The sequence below is a fragment of the Mastomys coucha genome, unplaced genomic scaffold (assembly GCF_008632895.1).
Source record: "Mastomys coucha isolate ucsf_1 unplaced genomic scaffold, UCSF_Mcou_1 pScaffold7, whole genome shotgun sequence".
Lineage (NCBI taxonomy): Eukaryota > Metazoa > Chordata > Mammalia > Rodentia > Muridae > Mastomys > Mastomys coucha.
The window spans coordinates 9,670,914-9,691,124 of record NW_022196913.1 but is presented as its reverse complement, the minus strand read 5'-3'; the positions used below and the strand labels follow the sequence as shown (position 1 = coordinate 9,691,124).

The following is a 20,211-nucleotide window of genomic DNA, read 5'->3' as shown; positions in this document are numbered from 1 at the left end:
GAAGACCAACAGAGTCAGCTACCCTGGATGCTGGGGGTCTCTCGGAGACTGAACCACCAACCAAAGAACACACATGGGCTGGACCTATGTCTCCCAACACATATGTAGCAGATGTGCAGCTTGGTCATCTTGTGGGTTCCAAACAATAGGAGCAGGGGCTATCCCCAAAGCTATTGACTATCTGTAGGATATGTTCTTCAAATTAGGCTGCCTTGTGTGGCCTCAGTGGGAGAGGATGTTCCTATCCTGACAGAGACTTGATGTGCTAACATGGAAGGATATCAAGGGGGTTCCCACTGATTCAGAGGACAAGGGTAAGAAAAATGGAGGAAGGATTATAGGAGGGGATGACTGGAAGGGGGCAGTGAGCAGGATGTAATGTGAATAATAAAAAATATAACAGTAATAATGAATAAAAATACTTATAATAATATATGTTTAAAAGACATTAAAGAGTTTAAATAAAGGTCCTTAATGATGAACAATGCATTGTTTTTCCTGTGCACATCCTGATCTCCAGAATTGATACACACCACTAGATTGGGGGAATTCTGTGTACAAACAAAACTTTATTACTTGGATAAATGTTGCAAATTATATTGATCCATATTTTTGAGGAAGAGATATGCTTGGCATGAATCTCCTAAATTTCCCTTCATCAGAAACTTCATGTGTTTTGAAGGTTAGTTTCCTCTCACCTCCTGTCAATCCTCCCTCAAGGATACTACAGTCTGAGTTCCTGGAGAAACACTGAGATCCATGGGTACCCATTATATGTATGGCTCACCTTCTAGACTACACATGATATGCTTCCTTATTCCTGAAATACTAGAGAAAAAACTATGAATAAATACTAACTACTACTTCCCAGAAGATGATAATTCTCTTCACCATTATATCAGATATGTTAGTAAAATGTCTTTTATTATTTCACTCCCTACACACACATTTCTAAGTAAATCCTTCCAGGATGCAAATGGATCAGGATAAGTTAAAATGTGTGAATTATTTAAACTGGCAAAGGTAAATACTAAAGAAAAATGATTCTTTTATTTCTTAGAAAAGGGAAATATACATTGTTGTGCTTTCTTGCTTAAGATTGTAGAATCAGAAGAGCAGGAATTGCTCAGAAGCTTGGATTAGGGTGATATGTAATCATCACTTTTTGAAAGTACCCTTCCTCTATACTCTTCCCATGCAGTGACTTCTGGCACAAGGCATGACATGAACCTCCATGTTAGTATTCATCCAAAAATGGAAAATCAGGGTGGTCCTCGAAGCTAGAAAGACAAGTAAATCGTTTTAGTTTTTAGTGACTACTTTGAAATTGTTATTAGTAGGAAACACACAAATTTATTTTCTAGTAATTCAGAATCTACCTTAAATGTTATGGTATAAACGGTTGAACAAAAACTAAATTCATATCATGCTGCTTTTCCTGGGGCATACACAGAAAATAGACATTCAAATGAACATCTATCCAAAAAAGGTAATCAGATCTCTTAATTACAATTTCTTAATGAAAATAGAAACTGATTACCTTGTTTTGAAAAGAAGAAGTCAAGGTGCACATTCCTTACCAAGAAACATTTCATGAAGATACAGATGAATCATTTTCATTTCATTTTACTAATTCATCAATTACTTGCTAGCTGTCTATTACATCCATTATACTAGATGTGATTAAAAGTAGAAAAATGGACTTCAGACATGATTGAGTGGAATAAATGCTTTTGTTATGTGATATGTGATATGAGTTTGGATCCTCAGTACCCACATAAAACTGGGCATGGTGCATGCATGCCTCTGTAATAGATCTCCATGATGAAATGGGAAGTAGAGACAGGATTTCCTGAAAACCCACAGGCAGCCTAGAATACACAGTGGAAAACAAAACATTCTTCCCCAAACAAGAAGGAAGGTGAAGAAGACAACCAGTGTTGACCTCTGACCATGAGATGCAAGCAATGGTAGACTCATGTGCTCTCATTCACTCATACACATACAAACATACAATAATCATACAAGTCACCACAGAGAAGGCAATTGGAAGATCAGAGTATAAGATGAAATGCTGTATCCAAGAAGGTAAGTATAGAAAATTACCATTCAGTAATAATCATTCAAGCTATAAAGAAAGAAAATGTGGTTAGTTGTTTTTTTTTTCACAATTATGATGTAAGTGACTGCTTGATGCTCAGTCTGAATATTGACATTTTTTTTGCTTTCTTCATAATAATAAATGTATTAATGATGACAAAATTTACTAGAAAATTTCATTATATACTATTATTCATTAAGCATGTCAACTTTTATAAATTCTCATATTTATGTAATTTTAGAAGAAATTTTCCAATAGGACAAGAAAAATATATTACATTATTCCTCATTTATTTTCAATATTTACATACATGTGTATATATATTATATATAAAGTATATATATACTATTAGATACTACATATATACTATATATGCAATAGTATATATTATATAGAAAGTATATATATATATATATATATATATACTATTATACATATATTTTTTCTACTGAAAATATATAAAACAATTGGAGCACCAAGGAAGAATTAAATTTCTTGTTCCCTACAAGTTCGTCATCAGATTGTTCTCCCTTCTACATGCTATAGTGTTATTCTCTATAAATTCTTCAATTTCAACATTGAGATCTTGGTATTCTAGAAAACAAATACCAAATGAGCTACATTTGGTTTCATTAAGCCAGTTATTGTTATTTCAAACATATTGAATAGACCTGGAAGTACAATATAAGCAAAGTAGAGCTTTCAGTCCATTGAAAACATAAAATTACCTAAACTAAATGAAAATTTTCACCAGGAGGAAATATCACAGTCCACAAGATGGATGGTCACACATTTAAAATACTTAGGGATTAATCAGGTGACAGGGCACATGACATGATGTTGAATTGAAAATGTTTCAACAGGCTTGTTGAATTGCCTCAAGAGTAAATCCCAGGACACACCAAATCAGAGCTTTAATGAAGGATGCATATCTTTCACCAATGATGACCCAGAAATTTCCATAAAACAGGAGGAGAACAGTAAGTTCAGGAGGTCAGCCTGAGCCAGGCTCCACACATCCTGCCAGGTCACAGAGAACAGAAATCACAGGAGGCTAGAAATAGTTGCTAAAGCTTTTGTCTCTTTTCTGATGAATATTGTTTCTGGACTTCTTCTTTAAATTAAGGAAACTTATGTTGCACTCACCTCAGGATAAAAGTTGGAGTAAAATATGTTTACTAAGGGCCAGGAGTATGAATGGAAATATGTAGCTGCTGGAATGGGGTCTGGGGGAAACCTTGAGGAAATCCCAGAGACCTGGCATGGGGAAGCTTCCAAGGTTCTGTGTGGGTGACCATAGCCTGAAATGCCCAACGGTGTCAATATGAAAGCTGAAGTGACCACCTCCAGTAGTCAGACAGGACACCAGTGGAGGGTAGGGGCACCAACCCACCTACAAAGCTTTTGACCCAAAATTGTTCCATCTAAAAGAATTGCAAGAAATAAAATGGAACAGAGACTGAGGGCCACTAGTCACCAACACATCTTTTGATCTATCCCATGGACAAGCACCAAACTCTAACACTATTATTGTTGCTGTGTTATGCTTATAGACAGGAGACTAACATGGCTGCCCTTTGAGAGGATCTATTCAGCAGCTAATGGAGAGAGATGCAGATACTCACAGCAATGCATTGGATATAGGTTGGGATCACAGTGGAAGAGTCTGGGGAAGAACGGAAGGAACTTGAGCAGTTGGCAACCCCATAGGAAGACCAACAAATAACCTGAAACACTACGAAGTTCCAGGACTATGTTACCAACCAAAGAACATAAACCAGCTGATCCAAAGACCCCAGCACTGTGTAGCAGAGGACTGCCTTGTCTGGCCTCAGTGGAAGAGGATGTGCCTAATCCTATAAATACTTGATGGCTCAGGGTGGGAGTATATGGAGACATTTTCTCAGAGTATAAGACAGACAAGAGGGGATGAAGAACTCTTTGAGCGGGGACAACATTTGGTATGTAAATAAATAAAGTAATTAATTAGTAAAAATTAAATTAAAAAAGAAATTACTTACCCAGAAGCAACTATGTATCGAATATTTTTATTCAGGCCATCTAGGGCTTTCATGTCCTCCATAGTCAACTGAAATTCAAAAACCTATCATGCAAAAAAACTTGATTATTATATTTATACTGCATATTTGCCAGTCTGTCTATTATTGATATACCACACTAAATGGTGCAGATATACTTTTTAATATATTCAAGAAAGTAAACACATATTCATTAAAGCATTTTACTGATGGATACCATATATGAAAATAGGTTTTATCTATACAGAAGATAAACAAGCTGAGAAAGAAATTAAGGAAACAACACCCTTCACAATAGTCACAAATAATATAAATTATCTTAGTGTAGCTCTAACCAAAGCAAGTAAAATATCTATATGGCAAGAACTTCAAATCTTGGAAGAAAGAAATCAGAAGAATTCAGAAGATGGAAAGATCTTCCATAGTAATGGATCTATAGGATTAACACAGTGAAAATCATCATCTCTCTAAAGGGGATTGCATTGAATCTATAGATTCCATTCCAACTAAATTCCAACTAAATTTAAAATTCCAACTAAATTCTTCTCAGTGATAGAAAGAGAAATTCTCAACTTCATATAGAATAACAAAAAAACCAGGGTAGCAAAAACAATTTTCAACCTTAAAAGGACTTCTTGGGGAATCACCATCCCTGACCTGAAGCTATATTATAGAGCAATAGTGTTAAAAATCACATCATATTAGTACAAACACAAACACGTCAATCAATGGAATAGAATTTAAGACCCAGAAATAAACCCACACATCTATGGACACATGAACTTAGAAAAAAACAAAACCATACAGTGAAGAAAAGAGAGCATCTTCAACAAATGGTGCTGGTCTGCCTATAGAAGAATCTAAATTGATCCATACTTAGCTCCTTGTACAAAGCTCAAGAGCAAGTCATTAAGGACCTCCACATACAACCAGATACACTGAATCTAATAGAAGAGAAAGTAATAAATAGCAATGAACACCTTGGCACAGGGGAAAACTTCCTGAACAGAATACCAATGGTTCAGGCTCTAAGATCAACAATTGAAAAATGGGACATCATGAAACTGAAAAGATTTGTAAGTCAAAGGAAACTGTCAATAAGAAAAAACGACAATGTACAGATTAGGAAAAAAATCTTTTCTAGGCCTACATCTGACAGATGGCTAATATATAAAATATACAAAGAAGTAAAAAAGTTAGCCTCCAGTAGACAGACATGGCTCAAAGTACAGGGCTGGGGCTACCCACCCATCTCAATTTTTTTTTTTAACCTGGGATTGTTCCTGTCTAAGGGAAATGCATGGACAAAAGGCAGAGCAGAGACTGAAGGAAAGGCCATCCAGAAACTGCCCCATTTGGGATCCATCCCATCTACAGACAATAAACCCTGACACTATTGCTAATGCTGAGAAGCACTTGCTGACAGGTGCCTGATATGGTTGTCCTTTGACACACACCTGAGACACATGCAGACACTTATAGTCAGTCATTGGACTGAGCCCACAGACCCCAATGGAAGAATTAAAGAAAAGACTGAAGGAGCTGAAGGGGATTTCAACACCATAGGAAGAACATCAATATCAACTAACCAGGACCCTAGCAGAAGATTGCTTTATCTGGCATCAATGGGGGGTGCACTTAGTCGTGTGGAGGTTTGATGCTCTAAATAAGGGGGATGTGAGAGAGGTAAGATGGGAATGGATGTATGCAAGGGAAAGAACCCTCTTAGATGTGAACGGGCTGGGCAAGGGGGTGGGGTAGCTCATGGAGGATGGGTCTTTGAAGCTGGACAATAAACGAAATGTAAATAACAATGAGAGAGAGAGAAAGAGAGAGAGTATGCTGGAAACTAATTCCTGAATATGTACTTCAGTCCTCTTGTGTTTCTAATATGGCAATAAAATGATTCCTAATGATATATCTCTATGCCCATAGATAATTATTCATCCATCTTAAGAGAGGCTTAATGAAGTTGATGCAAACTAATGTGGTGACCCATAATTCTACAATATGCAGGCAGTGAAAGGCTTGGGAACACTTAGACCTATTTGAGAGCCTCTTCATCAAACCCCTCCCCTCAGGGCACAGGAATCTATGTGGAAGGCAAGCAGAAAGACTGTAAGAGCAAGAGGTGGTGGCTGACTCCAAGTAAATAATCTCATCAACACAGTTTTGTTCTATACATAAATGTGAGCAATCAGAATATAAGAATGGCATCTTAATGCAATTTAGAGTAAGACTCCTGTAAATATTAATAACTAATTTTCAAAGAACAAAGGCATGCCATGAAGAAAATTGTCCTTTATGAAATGTGGTCAACTTAATCAACATGATGGTCTCCTGTTTTTCACAATCTGAAACAAATGGGTTCATGAAACCAAAAGTTCTCTGCATCCTAACACTGAGGAAAAAAAATGGTTAAAATGCCTTGAGATCAATCATATTATATAACAGACTCTTCTTTCAAAATGTCTTTATCATTTTTGCATATTTGGCAGCTAATGAAACAACAGAAAGCTATCAATAAAAGTATGTTTTCTCTGTCTCAATAGGAGAGAACAGAATAAGTACAAATTATTTTGTTTGAAACTTATAGAAGTTAGCAATTCATACAGAAAACCCCTTGAAGAATAGGAAAATTCAATGATGATGATGATGACTGAAACTCTCAGTGTTGATTGAAACTCTCAATACTGTCAAACAGCCACAGTATCTACATTAATAAACAAGTTCAATGCAATATTAACCTTGTCAAACAAATACTTAAATCCCCTAAAAATTAGCAAATTGATTAAAAATTCCTATAACAAATTAATCCATAGAGAATAACCAAGGCCTATATAGGTTTATGTAAACATGAGAGTTAGGACATCTGGAAGGTGGACTCATCCCTAAAAAGAAATACATTAATCAATATTAAAAATGAGTTTAGAAATAGGCTCATTGATAATAATGAGCAGTATTTCTGGTCAAAACATAAAATGAAAGACAGAAAAAAAGATAAAAGAAAGAAAGAAAGGATAGAAGAGAAGGAGGTAGGAAAAGAAGAAATGAAGAAAGAAGCCATGAAGAATTTGAATACGTAGAGAAGGAACCTATATTCACAATAATATTTAATTTAAAGTAATGGGGAAATGGTACATTGTGAATTGATGTATTTCAGCAAAAAGACAATGTATAAGGAGTGATCTTACAGAATGAAAAAAATGAAACTGATAGACTACAAGAACCACTCCTTTTATTTGTGTCTTCCAGAATTCACTCTGTAGTTAACAAATGTAGCACTGTCCACATTAGGATGTGGAAGAATTGTATCCACATGTCTTGAGTCATAGTTGTATTATGAGAAGGAATATTGTACTTGATATAGGATTACACCTGAAAAAGTGTAGAGATTTTAGAAACTACTTGGTGAGTGTGTAATGTGAGGACACTGGCCAGCAGGATGATAACAGTACAGAGAGAAAAGACTTGTTCCATTAAGCTCAGTGACGTCTGTATCCTGGAATAGATACACCACAGCTCATCATAAAAGTAAGACACTTCACTGCAGAAGAAGAGAGAGCCTGGCCAAGACAAGAATAGCCTGAATGTTATCAAACCATCCAACACAAATCTCTAACCATAAACCGGTAAGCTACATTAGTGACTTTCCATAAAGATCGAATAAATAGGTGTAGAATGATTTTTAGCACTATTGGTATTAATAGAATACTTGATCCCCTATTTGAAATGAGCAGACAATTATTGTTAAAGGAGCCATGATGGCAAAAAAGTCTTGATATAGAATGCATTCAAAGTGATTAAAGACCTGAATATTAAATAAAATGTGAGTGTGTACAGGAAAATATAAAATATACATCCACAGCAACTCATCACCTGCATATTCTCTCTTATCCTCTTCTCAGTGAAACTCTTGGCCAGGACCACAACCCCACGTTGCAGCTGGTAGCGAAGAGCAATCAGGGCAGGAGTTCTATTGTACTTTTTTGCCATGGAACCAAGAACTGGATCATCCAAAAGAACAGGAGAGCTCTGGTCAACCCTGGAAGAGAGTTAGAAATGTTAAGTTGTTTTTCCTAATTCTTTGATTTGTTAGAAAACTTCTAATGAATGGGAAGGTTGATATTCAGGCCAGGGTTCTCAGTGTGTGAAATTTATAAAGCCATTGTGAATTTTTTATCATCCCCCAAATGAAATATCTCCATACTTCCAATTCATTTCAGAATAAACTATAAGAACTGATAAAATAACTATTGAACAATGTTTTCCTTCTGTTGACTCTCACTGTCCATATTACCATTCCTTATTACGGTGGCTTCCCAGAGCACTATAAGCAACCAGAACAATGTCTTTTGACTTGCAGAAATCCAGAAGTTTTCCCTGATTGAGATAAGGATGACATTCTACCTGTAGATAGAGGAAATAGAAACATGCCAATTTATATGAAATAATACATTCAATGTAAAAAAAATTTAAAAATATTATACAGCTGACTTAGTGGAATTGGAAATGAATATATCACTCTCAGGCCTGGTGTGGTAACTCAGGCCATAACCCAGTATTTTGGAATGCTGAAGCACAAGATTGCAATGAACTTAGTGCCATTATAGGCTACAATAAATTTCAGATGGTCATGGGCTACACATAGAGGCTATGTCTCATAAATCAAACAAAGGAGAAAAATAGAGTATGAAGAAGCAAGAGAAGAAGGATTGCAAAATGGAAAAAAGAAAATGTGAACAACTTCATAGTAAGATGTATTTTACATTTTTACATATTTTTATTGAGAGGTAGATGTTTGTGTTCATATTATAGTGAACATGTGGTGGTCAGAGACAACTTGTGGTACCAGTTCTTTCCTTCTACCATAAGGGTCCCAAGTTCCAAGAATCAAAGTTCTGGGAGACAAGACCCTTTATACACTGAGCCATCTCGGTAGGTCCATGATTAGATAAATTTAATTGTCTTATATTCACTGCACATAGTGAGAAACTTCAGATACATTTGTAATAAAATATGTTACACATTTTGAGCATGTTCACTTTCATCCACTTCCTTCCCATTAATTGTTCTAGATTGATATATTTAAAATGAGTACTTACATTGGAGGGAACAGTTGACAATGTAATACATCTGAGATGAGTGAGCTCTATAACCTACTTGATGGATACAAATACCTGTTTTTGCTATGGTGAGTCATGACTGATTTCAGATGTGGGGCAAGGAATGGACTCACTGAATTTTGATTATTAAGTAGAACACTAAAACAAAAACTTGCTAATCATTAATAAGGGAAAGCAAAAAAAAAAAACAGTTTGGGGATTATCCAATAATGTTGTTTATGATCTCAATATTAAAAGGAAAAAACTTAAATGTATCCAAGTACATGCAAAAATAACAATAAGTGATTTCTTACTAAAATGCAAAAAGAACAACAGGCAACTAAGGAATTCTGAGAATAGGAGAAATACTCTTCCCCAATGAATGGCATACCAATAAGTTATGTTGTACCAAATGATCAGTCCTTAAAACATATTAATATAAGTATATGCAGACTAGCAGGCTGTATTCATGGATTTATACATAGGTATGTATATTTACAAAAACACATACTTATGTGAATATAATAGCAATCAATCAAAATAAAGAATTACAAACTGAATTTGAATGAGAAAATGGGTATATGGGAGAATTTGGAGGGAAGAAAAGATATAGAAAAATAAGAAATAAACACACATGAAGAGCACTCATAGTTCCCAGTCAGTAGTAATCACTATGGTATCTTTCTTTCTCAAAACAACAATTATGAAAATTACTAAAATTTACTCTGTCTTGTAGAAATAATTTTACCACACTAAAATTTTCAAAGGATGTGTCAGGTAAGAAATGTCAATAAAGCAGTTAAAAATGAAATGTTTTCCAAACCACAGAGGTTGACTGACTCAGGCAAAATCATTGAGGGATTCTCAAATATGACATGAGAATTGGGCATGAAACATATTCCAAATATATGTATAATTTAAGTCACAGTTTGAAATAAAGAAAATCTTGCTAAAATAATTCTGGGGACAAGACATTGACACAATAAATGTGCTTTTGATGGCAGAAACCAGAGAAATTCAAAGATGTTAAGGAATGGATCATCTCAAACCTTTGCTCAGTTTCTAATGTTAGTTCTTTCCCCAGTTGCACCTGTCAGCAGGAGAGGAAGAAAGGAATGAACAGGAAAGATATGAGGCTGTTGATCCTCACCTGGTTGCACACAGGCTTGTGCTTGAGCCTCGGCTTGTTCAGGATCTTCTCCAGCTGCCTGCGGTTAAAGTTGGACACCCCGATGGACTTGGCTAATCCTGCATCCTTACATTTCTCCATGGCCTGGTAAAAAAAATGCCAAAATAATAACTTGTTTAAATAAAAAACTGAGAGATGAAGAGATGGCCTAGCTACAAAGACCTCTGGCTGCTCTCCCAAAGGACCAAGGTTTATTTCCCAGGACCCACATGGTGGTTTACAACTGTCCATAACTCCAGTTCCATGGTATCTAACACCTTCACCCAGATGTACCCCAAAGAGGCATAAGGGCAGACCCCAATGCACATAAAATAATTAAATTATTAAGTGAAAATATCACAATGTTAGAAATAATACTGTAGAGAAATAAAAATTACACCTCTTGGCATTATGTTTTAGAAAAAATAAAACAGTAAGGAAAATAATAGTATCAATTATTAAGAGGACTCTGAGCTATCCCTAGTCATTTAGATTCTTTATCATCATTTTAGGCAAACCTCCCCTTCATTTCTGTTATAGCACAGTGACACATGGTCCCCACATCTAAAGTAAACATGCCCTCAAAAAGAGTATTGGTTGTTATAACAGCATGTACACCTCACTCTCACAGTTCTGACTCTCCTCCCCCTCTCTGTACTTCCTGCTGTGCTCTCTAACCCCAGTACTCACTTCCCAGGTGTCACAGATATCCACTGCATCATATATGAATTTTCCATTCTCGTTTTTTGGAAAATAATTCTCTCCTGGCTGGAATAGAGACAAATGTCAAGAATCTCTCAAGTAATGCATTTACCCACAATAACAAAGCTGGTGTTAAACAAGGGCTATGACTAGAACTTCTGGCAATTGGGTGAACATTTTTTATGTTACATTTGTTGTGAATGTAGAAATGTAAAGAATGTTCTTGAGAATCACAGTTCTTTCTTTTTAACATAATTTTGTTTGAATAAAGAAATTATCTCTGGGTACTTAGATTCTCTTGCTTGACTTATGTTCTGTTCAATTCCACCTTCACTTAGAAATTTGGTGAGAATGTCTCAGTGATTTTGACCAGCAAGAATGTCTCAGTGATTTCAACCAACAATAAATTCCACTATTGACCTACAGTAAACAGTCTTCCTCATGCTTATGGGTGCTTAAGGCCTTACAAATGAACAAAAGATGAAAAGACAGGGTTGTTGGGTTTTGTTTTGTTGTATTCTTTATGTCTTTCTTTGTTTGTTTATTTGTTTGGTGTGTGTGCATGTGTGTGTGTGTGTGTGTGTGTGTGTGTCTGTGTGTCTATGTCTGTGTCTGTGTGTATATGTATGAGACAACTGTGAAGGTGATGATAAAGCTGTAAGAAGTGAGGTCCCTTGGAGCTGAACTTACAGGCAATTATGAACTGCAGGTAGTGGGAGTTGAAATCTGAACTAATCGGTAAGACCAGCAAGTGCTCTTAAACACTGAGCCATCTCTCTAGAAGTAGAGTGGCATACTTAAAAATTCTTTTATGATGTAAAGTACAGGGCAACCATCAGATGTCAAAGAACTAGAACTTCAAACTACCTCAAGGCTAAATTTGTCACCAATGGAAATTGCTGTAATTAAAAACTAAGCAAATATGAAGCTAGATTGCTCCATATTAAAAGTACTAGCTGCTCTTCCAGAGGATATGGGTTCAATTTCTAGCACCCATGTCACACTTCACAACTGTTTATAACTCTTAGCCCAGGGGAGTTAATACCATCTTTTGAACTCATTGGGTACTAGGTACAGATATGGTGGAAGACATACATGCACACAAAACACACGTATAAAATAAAATTAAAACCACTTTTTAAAAACTTTGAAAATTTTGTAGTAATACAAGAATTGAAAAACAGAGTCATTTTAATGACTATTTAGAATGCCAGACTATTAATGAATTAGACTCTCCAGTTACACAATCATATCAGCTCCTTGCATAAGACATTTGGAATTTTTTTCTAAAATCAACTGAACTATGTTTTTAAACTTTATAGAATTCAACCAATCAGAAAACTTGTAAGTTAGAGTTGAAATTTGTTGGTGATCCAAATTGCATACCTTCATGGCCGTTGGGAAATGAATGAGGTACAGGTCCACATAGTCCAACTGGAGTTGCTTCAATGACTGTTCCAAGCTGACTCTCACCAGTTCTGGACGATTAAAAGTACACCAAACCTGCAAAAGTTGAAGAATGAATATGAAATTAAATTATTGAATTTTCAGTTTCCTCACTTACTTTACCTAACACAGAGACTTGTGTGACACTGACAACCATGGGAGACAATATTTGTCTACTTCCTGATTTTTTTATTTGAACAAGCCACAAAACTCTCTTCAATGTTTATTTATTATGAGTTAATCTAGAAAATTACTCAAGTTTAGAAAACTTTCATGTAATTATAATTTATCCTCAACCTTGTATTCCACTGAATTTATAAGTGACTTTAAGCACCTAATACACTGTAACTGTTGTTGCATATACATTATGATGTGTTGTATTTGGCTAACATATATGAAGGAACTGTGACCTCACCCTTAACTACTGTTTTTTATGTAAATAATCTTTGTGTGTAAGTGTCTTATGGATGTCCCAAGCTGCTATGGGTCAGGCAGTTTATAGAAAAGCAACAGTAGGGAACCAATTGTTCTCTAGATCATAATGCTTTGTGTTCTTCTGGGTCTAAATAGCAATTTGAAATCCTTGTAAAATGACAGATTGTGTTACCAGTAGTAAAACTGGGTAGTCTGTACTTGTTCTTTCTGAATTGTTAGTTGGGGTTAATTTTGAGTCTCAGATCTTTTTAGTAAAATGGCTCATGATGAAATGATTGTCGTGTGTGCTTTCAAGCATCTCTAACCTTTACCTGAACAAAAGGCAATGCTGCTCTGTCTATATAAAGAGAATCTGAATAAATATGCAAACTCAAAATAACCCATGGAGGGCTGAACAGAAGTGTTAGCAAAAAAGCACTTGCTCCTCTTGTAGACAACATACATTTATTTCTCAGCATCCACTGGTAGCTCACAATCTCCTTTCACTCTAGTTAGAGGGGATCTAGTACTCATTGGGGTTCTGATGCCCCTTTCTGGTCTCTGCAGGTATCTCTGTAAACTAACTTATAGTACACATACACCCATGCAGTCAAGACACTAACACACTTACAATAAATAAAGATTTTTAAAAGCACACATAGGGGAAGAAATATAACCTACAATCTTACTAGTCAGAAAACATGCATTTAGGAGGACTATAAAATATTATTTAGGCTAATACTGAGATGTAGATATTTAAAGTCTCTATAGTTCAATTTTCTCTTAATGAAAAATGACATAATGAACAGTGTCATCACTAAAGTTATTTAAGAAAAAAATTAAAATATTGACATGGTGTGACCTTTCACATTGAAATCATGCCTTTCTGTAATTACAAAAATTTAAAAATGAAGAACATATGTCATTTTAGTTTATAGAAAATTACTTAGGTAAGAAACATAACACATAGTTATGTGCTACATAACAAAGTTTTGGTAAGCAAAGAACTATGATCATAATGGTGGCCAATCAGACATTTATTGAGCTGAATTATTCCCATTGTATTTTAGTGCTAATTCTGCTTCCTCGGGGGGGGGCGGCTGCTCTGATGAGGAGTGGATCACATACTCAAGTAATTCCATGTGAACCTTCTTCTCATTTTAACTGGTGAATAAAGATGACAGAAGCTCAGAAGGTAATCTCTGGGCGAAGAATTAGATGGGATTTCTGGTCCCAGAAAGAAGAGGAGGAGAGAGAGAGGGAGAGAGAACTCAGACCAGGCTATGGAGCAGATAGGAAGCAGCAGACATGTAGGTCTCTCAGTGCACCTATAATAAGTGACCTCTCCCACAGGTGGAGGCCAAAGAGCATGGAAAAGTCTACTTTTAGATTAGTATAGGAAATTCTTCACCTAGCAGTTCTGTTATCTGGCTGGCTTTAAAATATTGAAGATGTCTTGTGTTTTCCATCCAAGTTGACTCAGGTGGGCAGGAGAAAGGGCATAGCCTAGCCATGGAGCAGTTGTTAGAGTTTTGGCAAAGCTAGCTGTGGGTGTTGTGTAACATGGTCATTGCCAGCACTGGACAAGAAGCAAACTTACATATTAAAACTATACACAACTTCATAGTCATCATATGCTGCACTCACTCATCTACCCCAGTAGGTCTACAGTATCAGGGCTAAAACCTGATCATGGACAAGAGGCATTATGACTCCAAAGGGAGTTTGTCTCCTGGGTATTTCAGTCAGTTGTTCGCATCTCCTAACTTAGATGTGTTCCAGATTGATCTCTGCTAAATCTGTGGAGAGATCTGTGTGCTTTCTTTATTCAGGCATAAAGGTGCCTTAAGAAATAGTTCATTATAGCTAACACTGAGATTGAACATTATTTCCTGGCCTCCACAGTGTTTCAATAATCCTAATAGATTTCCTAGCTGTAATTAGCTTGGAATTTTTACTAAGAAACTGTCTTACCAGACAGGGTGTCTCAAGAGTTAGAGCTAGCAGTTAGGCACTTGTTATCAGAGAAGTCTCACACAAAGAAAAACTGTTTTACTGCCAGTGAGAAGTTAGAAGTTGTAGGGCTCCCATCACTAATTATCTATGTTACAGCCAAGGAATGCTAAAATACAACCTTCAGCTATTTGCCTCAGACAGACCCTAAGAGTTTATCTTGGGGCTGCCAGGACAACCCAGCCCAAGAAGAAAGACAACTGTTCCTCCACTTTGCACCTAGCTGCTTGTTCTCACTGACCTTGATGTAACCATTTCCTGCCTACGTGACTTCTGTAGTTTGCCCTGTTCTCTGTATACCATATAAGCCTGATTTCTATTTTGTACAAATTACATTCAGAATCTGCACTCCCTTGTGCTACATCTGTTTGTCATTTCTTCGCCAATGCCTTGTCTACCTGACTAGGACCCTGTTCCCCCCATGGGTTGAGGGAGGCCCTGACTGGCCGGCCCGTGGCAATCATAACATTACAACACAATATATTGCTCAGTGTTCTGTGGTGATGGTAGCAATCCCAGAAAAGTATGACACTCACAATTGTATATAGTTCATAATAATAAATAATGGCTATAACTGCTAGTGACTTATGAGTGTACCTGTATATCCTTCTTGCTTTTTCTAGCATTTTTGTTCTAATTATAAAAATTTGTTTCAGTGAAGAAAATAATAGTCTAATGGATTAGTCAATTAAAATTGGAAGAATTCATGTCTCATTTATATGTCTGAAAGTAAAATACATTGAACATCCAATTACTCCCTAGATATCAAAGGAGCATTAATTACTTATATCTTGTTTAACACAGAAAGTATTTTCTTATAATATTGTATCTTATTGATGAAGGAGAGAAATGGTTTTCAGAGCAATGAGAAATGTGTATAGTTATTCAGGAAATTAAAAAAGCCAGTTTTCTTGCCCATTCTAAATCACATACTAGTGGACTGATACTCAGGTAAGAAAGTAGTTCAGATTCCATTGGTGAATTTAAAGATGAGAAGACTGAAGCTCACAACTTTGTCGATGTTCAGTTTAACAATCTTCACTGACTTAATCATATAAAGATTATTTCAATGCATCATGTACCATTCACTTCTATACCATATTCTCAATACCTTTGATGTGTAAAATATATCTTCCCTCTTCACAGTACCATCTGCAATCTTGCTTCGGATGGCTAGTCCTACCTCCTTTTCATTTTGATACATAGCAGCAGAATCAATATGGCGGAAACCAGCATCTATAGCTATTTTGGTGGCTTCTGTAGCCTTACTCTTAGGTACCTAAAAAAGCAACCAAAAACATCATTTAGAAATAGATATGACTTAGAATGTTTAGGGCACAAGAAGAAAAGAAACATCTTCAGCATCAAGTTTTCCTGTGTCTTCAGTGAGGTGTTCATTTGCAATGAAGAATGCAAAAAGTTTGTCTGGAATTTTCCTACTGAGTCACAAGAGTAAAGCATCCCAGGAACCACTTTAGTCTAATCAATTATAGATTCATCATTGGCATTAGGAGTTCCCACTTGTACTGCAGGAACTTATATTTGCTAGAAGAATGCCTAGGTATATGAAGTCATGAAATTTGTATAGGAAAAAGGGATATGATACCACATAAAGAAGAAACACTGTACAATCCTCTATGAGCCTTCTCCCAAGGAAGTCACAGAGACTATATCAAAGTCTCTAACACTGAATTTGCAAAACTACAGGTGTTTAAATAGACACATTTTACACCCTTCCTTTCTAAGATGTTCATTTATAACATGTTATACAACCACGCTGACTTATTACATCCTAGATGAAAGTATGTACACTTGAGCTCTATTGTTTGCACAGGAAGTTCATGGACAACTTTCATCTTCTGTTATGAAATAAGATGTTTTCAATATCATAACAAGATAACGTTATGAAATGAGAAGTTGCCTAGGGATCATCAAAAGCTCTTTGTCAAAAGGAACTTGAGGAGATGGTGGTATGGTATAAAGTCTTTCACACCACATTTTATCTGCATAACAAATATGAAAACTTTCAGCAAGATGTATATTCAAAAGTAGATATCTATACCTAGCAAATTAAGAACATCATACAAAAAAATTATCCATACACATACCCTCTGTTAAGCTACAATTTATTTTGTAGGAATTGTGACTGGAGTAAAATTAAGTTTTCTTGTCTAGTTGGATGAATTTAAATTAAAAATATAGAACTGCATTAAAGGATGAAAATGAAAATGGTAATGTAAGCACATAAGAAAGTTCATTTTATTATATAAAATTGAAGGCAATATAGAAAAAAATGTAGAATATGTTTCTCCAGGGATCATTGTCTTTGAGTTTCTATTCCTGTGATAAAAGACTATGACCACAATACTCATATCACACTCCATCACTCAGGGAAGTGAAGGCAGAAACTCAAGAAACTCCTGCTGGAGGAAGGAGCTATTGCAAAGGCAATGGAGGGGTGCTGCTTACAAGTTTCCTCTTTTTGCTTCCTCAGCATGCTTTCATATGGAACTCAGGACCATGAACACAGTAATCATATCACCTACAGTGGACTGGACTCTCCAAAATCAATCACTAATTTAAAAAATTCCCTACAGCCTGATCTTTTGGAGGTATTTTCTTAATTTACATACCCTCCTTTCAAATTACTTCAGCTTACCTCAACTTGATGTAAAACTACACAGTATATGAACAAGAACAGCACAGTTTTAAAACAGGTGACTATATAAATACACATCACAAAAACAAACTGCAAGTGGCCAACAAGCTCCTTTTTAAAATATACTCAGTATCAGTAGTCATCAGGCAGTGTTCTTGCTGGCTTAAATTCATTTTTCCTTCCTAATTGGGATGGAGAGAAATGGAAGGAAAACTTAGTACCCACAATAATCTGGGGCTAGGCTCTCGGATCAGTTCCTCATGCTGAGTGTCATTTGCCTTTTCCTTGCACAAGGAATAACTCTAGACTGCTAAAACAGAGAGTTGGTTAGCCCTAAAGAATCACATTAGAATTCAGTGACTGCACATATCATATCAGCCCACCTACCCAAGCTCTCTTTGTTTTAACCCTCAACCCCAACTGCTATCATTACCTCTTGAGGTGCATAGGTACCAAACCCCAGTACAGGGATGAAGTGACCATCACTTAGTTGCACTGTCTGCTGCTTAGAATCCATGGCTTCTCAGTCCTCTAACTGAGAAGATACTGCTCTGGCTTCTTTCACAGGACAGCAAATAAGTGCTTGGCCTTGTCTCAGCTGTCCTTGTAATGAGTAACCAATGCAGTTCGGCAGAAAAATGAAAGCAGCTTTGTATATATGTACAAAGAGGAAACTGGAACAAATTGTGTTTTAAATTTCTGTGATTTATTTATTGTTATTTTATGTTCATAGGCATTTTTCTACATCTATGTTATACACAGCAAGCACGACTGATGCCCATGGAGGTAAGAGAATCACACACAATCCTCTGAAACTGGAGTTATTGATAGTTGTTAGCTGCCATGTTGGTGTTGATGATCAAACCCAGGACCTCTGGAATAGCAGCCAGCACTCCTAATCTCTGAGCCATCACTCTCTAGCCCCAACTTTCATGAATGAGAAATTCATAAGATAATTAAAAAGCTTGAATGTAGCTCAGTGGCAAAAACCTTGCCTATCATATTTATAATGTTCATTCCAAACAGCATAGAGAAAACAAAAGATAAGGGAAGAGGAGTAGAGAGTGAGGGGAGAAAGAGAATGGAAGGAAGAAGGCTACAGATGATTACAAAACAATTATTTTTTTATAATACATCCTTATTAAAATTTTCCATGTATTCTTTTAAATTATTACAAATGAATTAACTATGCTGAAGATATCTCAGACTATTAAATACCACATACCTGATTGCGTATTAGCTTGGTTCTGTTGTGCTTGTTATAAAGATTCTTATTATTAAAGCAATTACCTATCTTACAAAACACACTTGTATATATACAGAGAATATAAATACTACTAAACATTAAAGAATCATAAAGCTATTAATGATATTCTTAAAACTCAGTAAGTACATCTGAGTGCTTATGGCTTCCTAGTGACTTATACTGGAATGACTTTGAGCTTGTTAATTTCTGGGAAATATTAGGAGAGGAATCTCCTGTCTCACAGAATAGACCTAAGTCTCCGAGTTACCAATCCATTTCTACTGTATATCTAGTAAGCCAACTTTCTTGGACCATGCAGATCTCCCTAATCTACATACCTATAGCTGTAAGTCCTACCTTTTAAGTCAGTATCATGCTAGACAAAGACATGAACCCTCCCTGGAGATCTTAAAATCAGAAAGGGAATGGAGAATAAAAAAGAAATTTACAAAGGTTTGCCTACAGACTGAGACTTGAAGAATAAAGGATGATTTTACTTTACATTGTAACTTTACTAAGGGAAACATGTTTCCATGGATAAAAAAATTTCCCATTCAAGCAGGGTCCTAAAGAAATTTTTACATAAGTGCAGAATATCATCATTGCCAATACAAAATAGTTAAATATTGCTCAACTGTACTGAAATTTCAATGTTATTGATCTTTCCTTCTTTGATCATAGGCCTTTGAAGTTGGTACTAAAGTTGAGTATACAGCAATAACAAGAAAATTACAAAGCACACAATTAAAACCTCTATAAAATATAAAGTCCAGAAATATAGTTTCCTGTGTGCATGTTTTCTTTATGAGGCCAAGGCTTCACTCTGTATCTCAAGCTAGACTCAAACTCATGAACATTCTGTTTCTATTTCACCTTTCACAATAATCAAAGGAATATCAAATAGCTAGCCCTAACCAAGAAAATGAAAGACTGATATGACAAAAAGCTTTAAGTCTTTAAAGAAGAAGCTGAAGATATCAGAAAAGAGAATGATCTCCTATGCTCATCAATATAAACATAAATATTCAGAAGGTAGTTTTACAACATAACCACTTAGAAAATCAAAATCGGTTGATGCTCCTCTAGGGATTATGACTTTCTAGTACTTAATAACACCATTTTCTTCTGCCACCAGCTTGGCATCTTCCACTACTGCTAAACTAGCTAGTGGGTAAAAAGATTCTTCAAGTGTGGAAATCTAATTTCTCCATGTCCTGTATCCAAAGTACATGGTGTATTCATTAACAGAACCTTACCATCTAGTTATAGTGGACATGAAGAACTATGGCAATAGATAGCTTCTGGGAATTTCCTGAAC

General features: G+C 35.8%; 1 protein-coding gene across 2 annotated transcripts; it reads right to left on the bottom strand.

Moving 5' to 3' along the window:
- Positions 1 to 1,024: 1,024 nt before the first annotated feature.
- Positions 1,025 to 18,214, bottom strand: LOC116081747 (estradiol 17 beta-dehydrogenase 5). 2 transcript variants are annotated; one of them, XM_031358404.1, is made up of 9 exons: positions 18,081 to 18,214; positions 16,100 to 16,267; positions 12,502 to 12,618; positions 11,104 to 11,181; positions 10,396 to 10,518; positions 8,441 to 8,550; positions 8,020 to 8,185; positions 4,123 to 4,205; positions 1,025 to 1,280 (listed from the first exon to the last, which is right to left on the bottom strand). In XM_031358404.1, the coding sequence occupies exons 1-9, from the start codon at positions 18,162 to 18,164 to the stop codon at positions 1,238 to 1,240; spliced, it is 972 nt and encodes a 323-aa protein (XP_031214264.1). In that variant the 5' UTR covers positions 18,165 to 18,214; the 3' UTR covers positions 1,025 to 1,237. The 2 variants fall into 2 exon arrangements, with proteins under 2 accessions (XP_031214264.1, XP_031214265.1); XM_031358405.1 differs by having other exon boundaries at positions 1,238 to 1,280; positions 4,123 to 4,190.
- Positions 18,215 to 20,211: the final 1,997 nt, after the last annotated feature.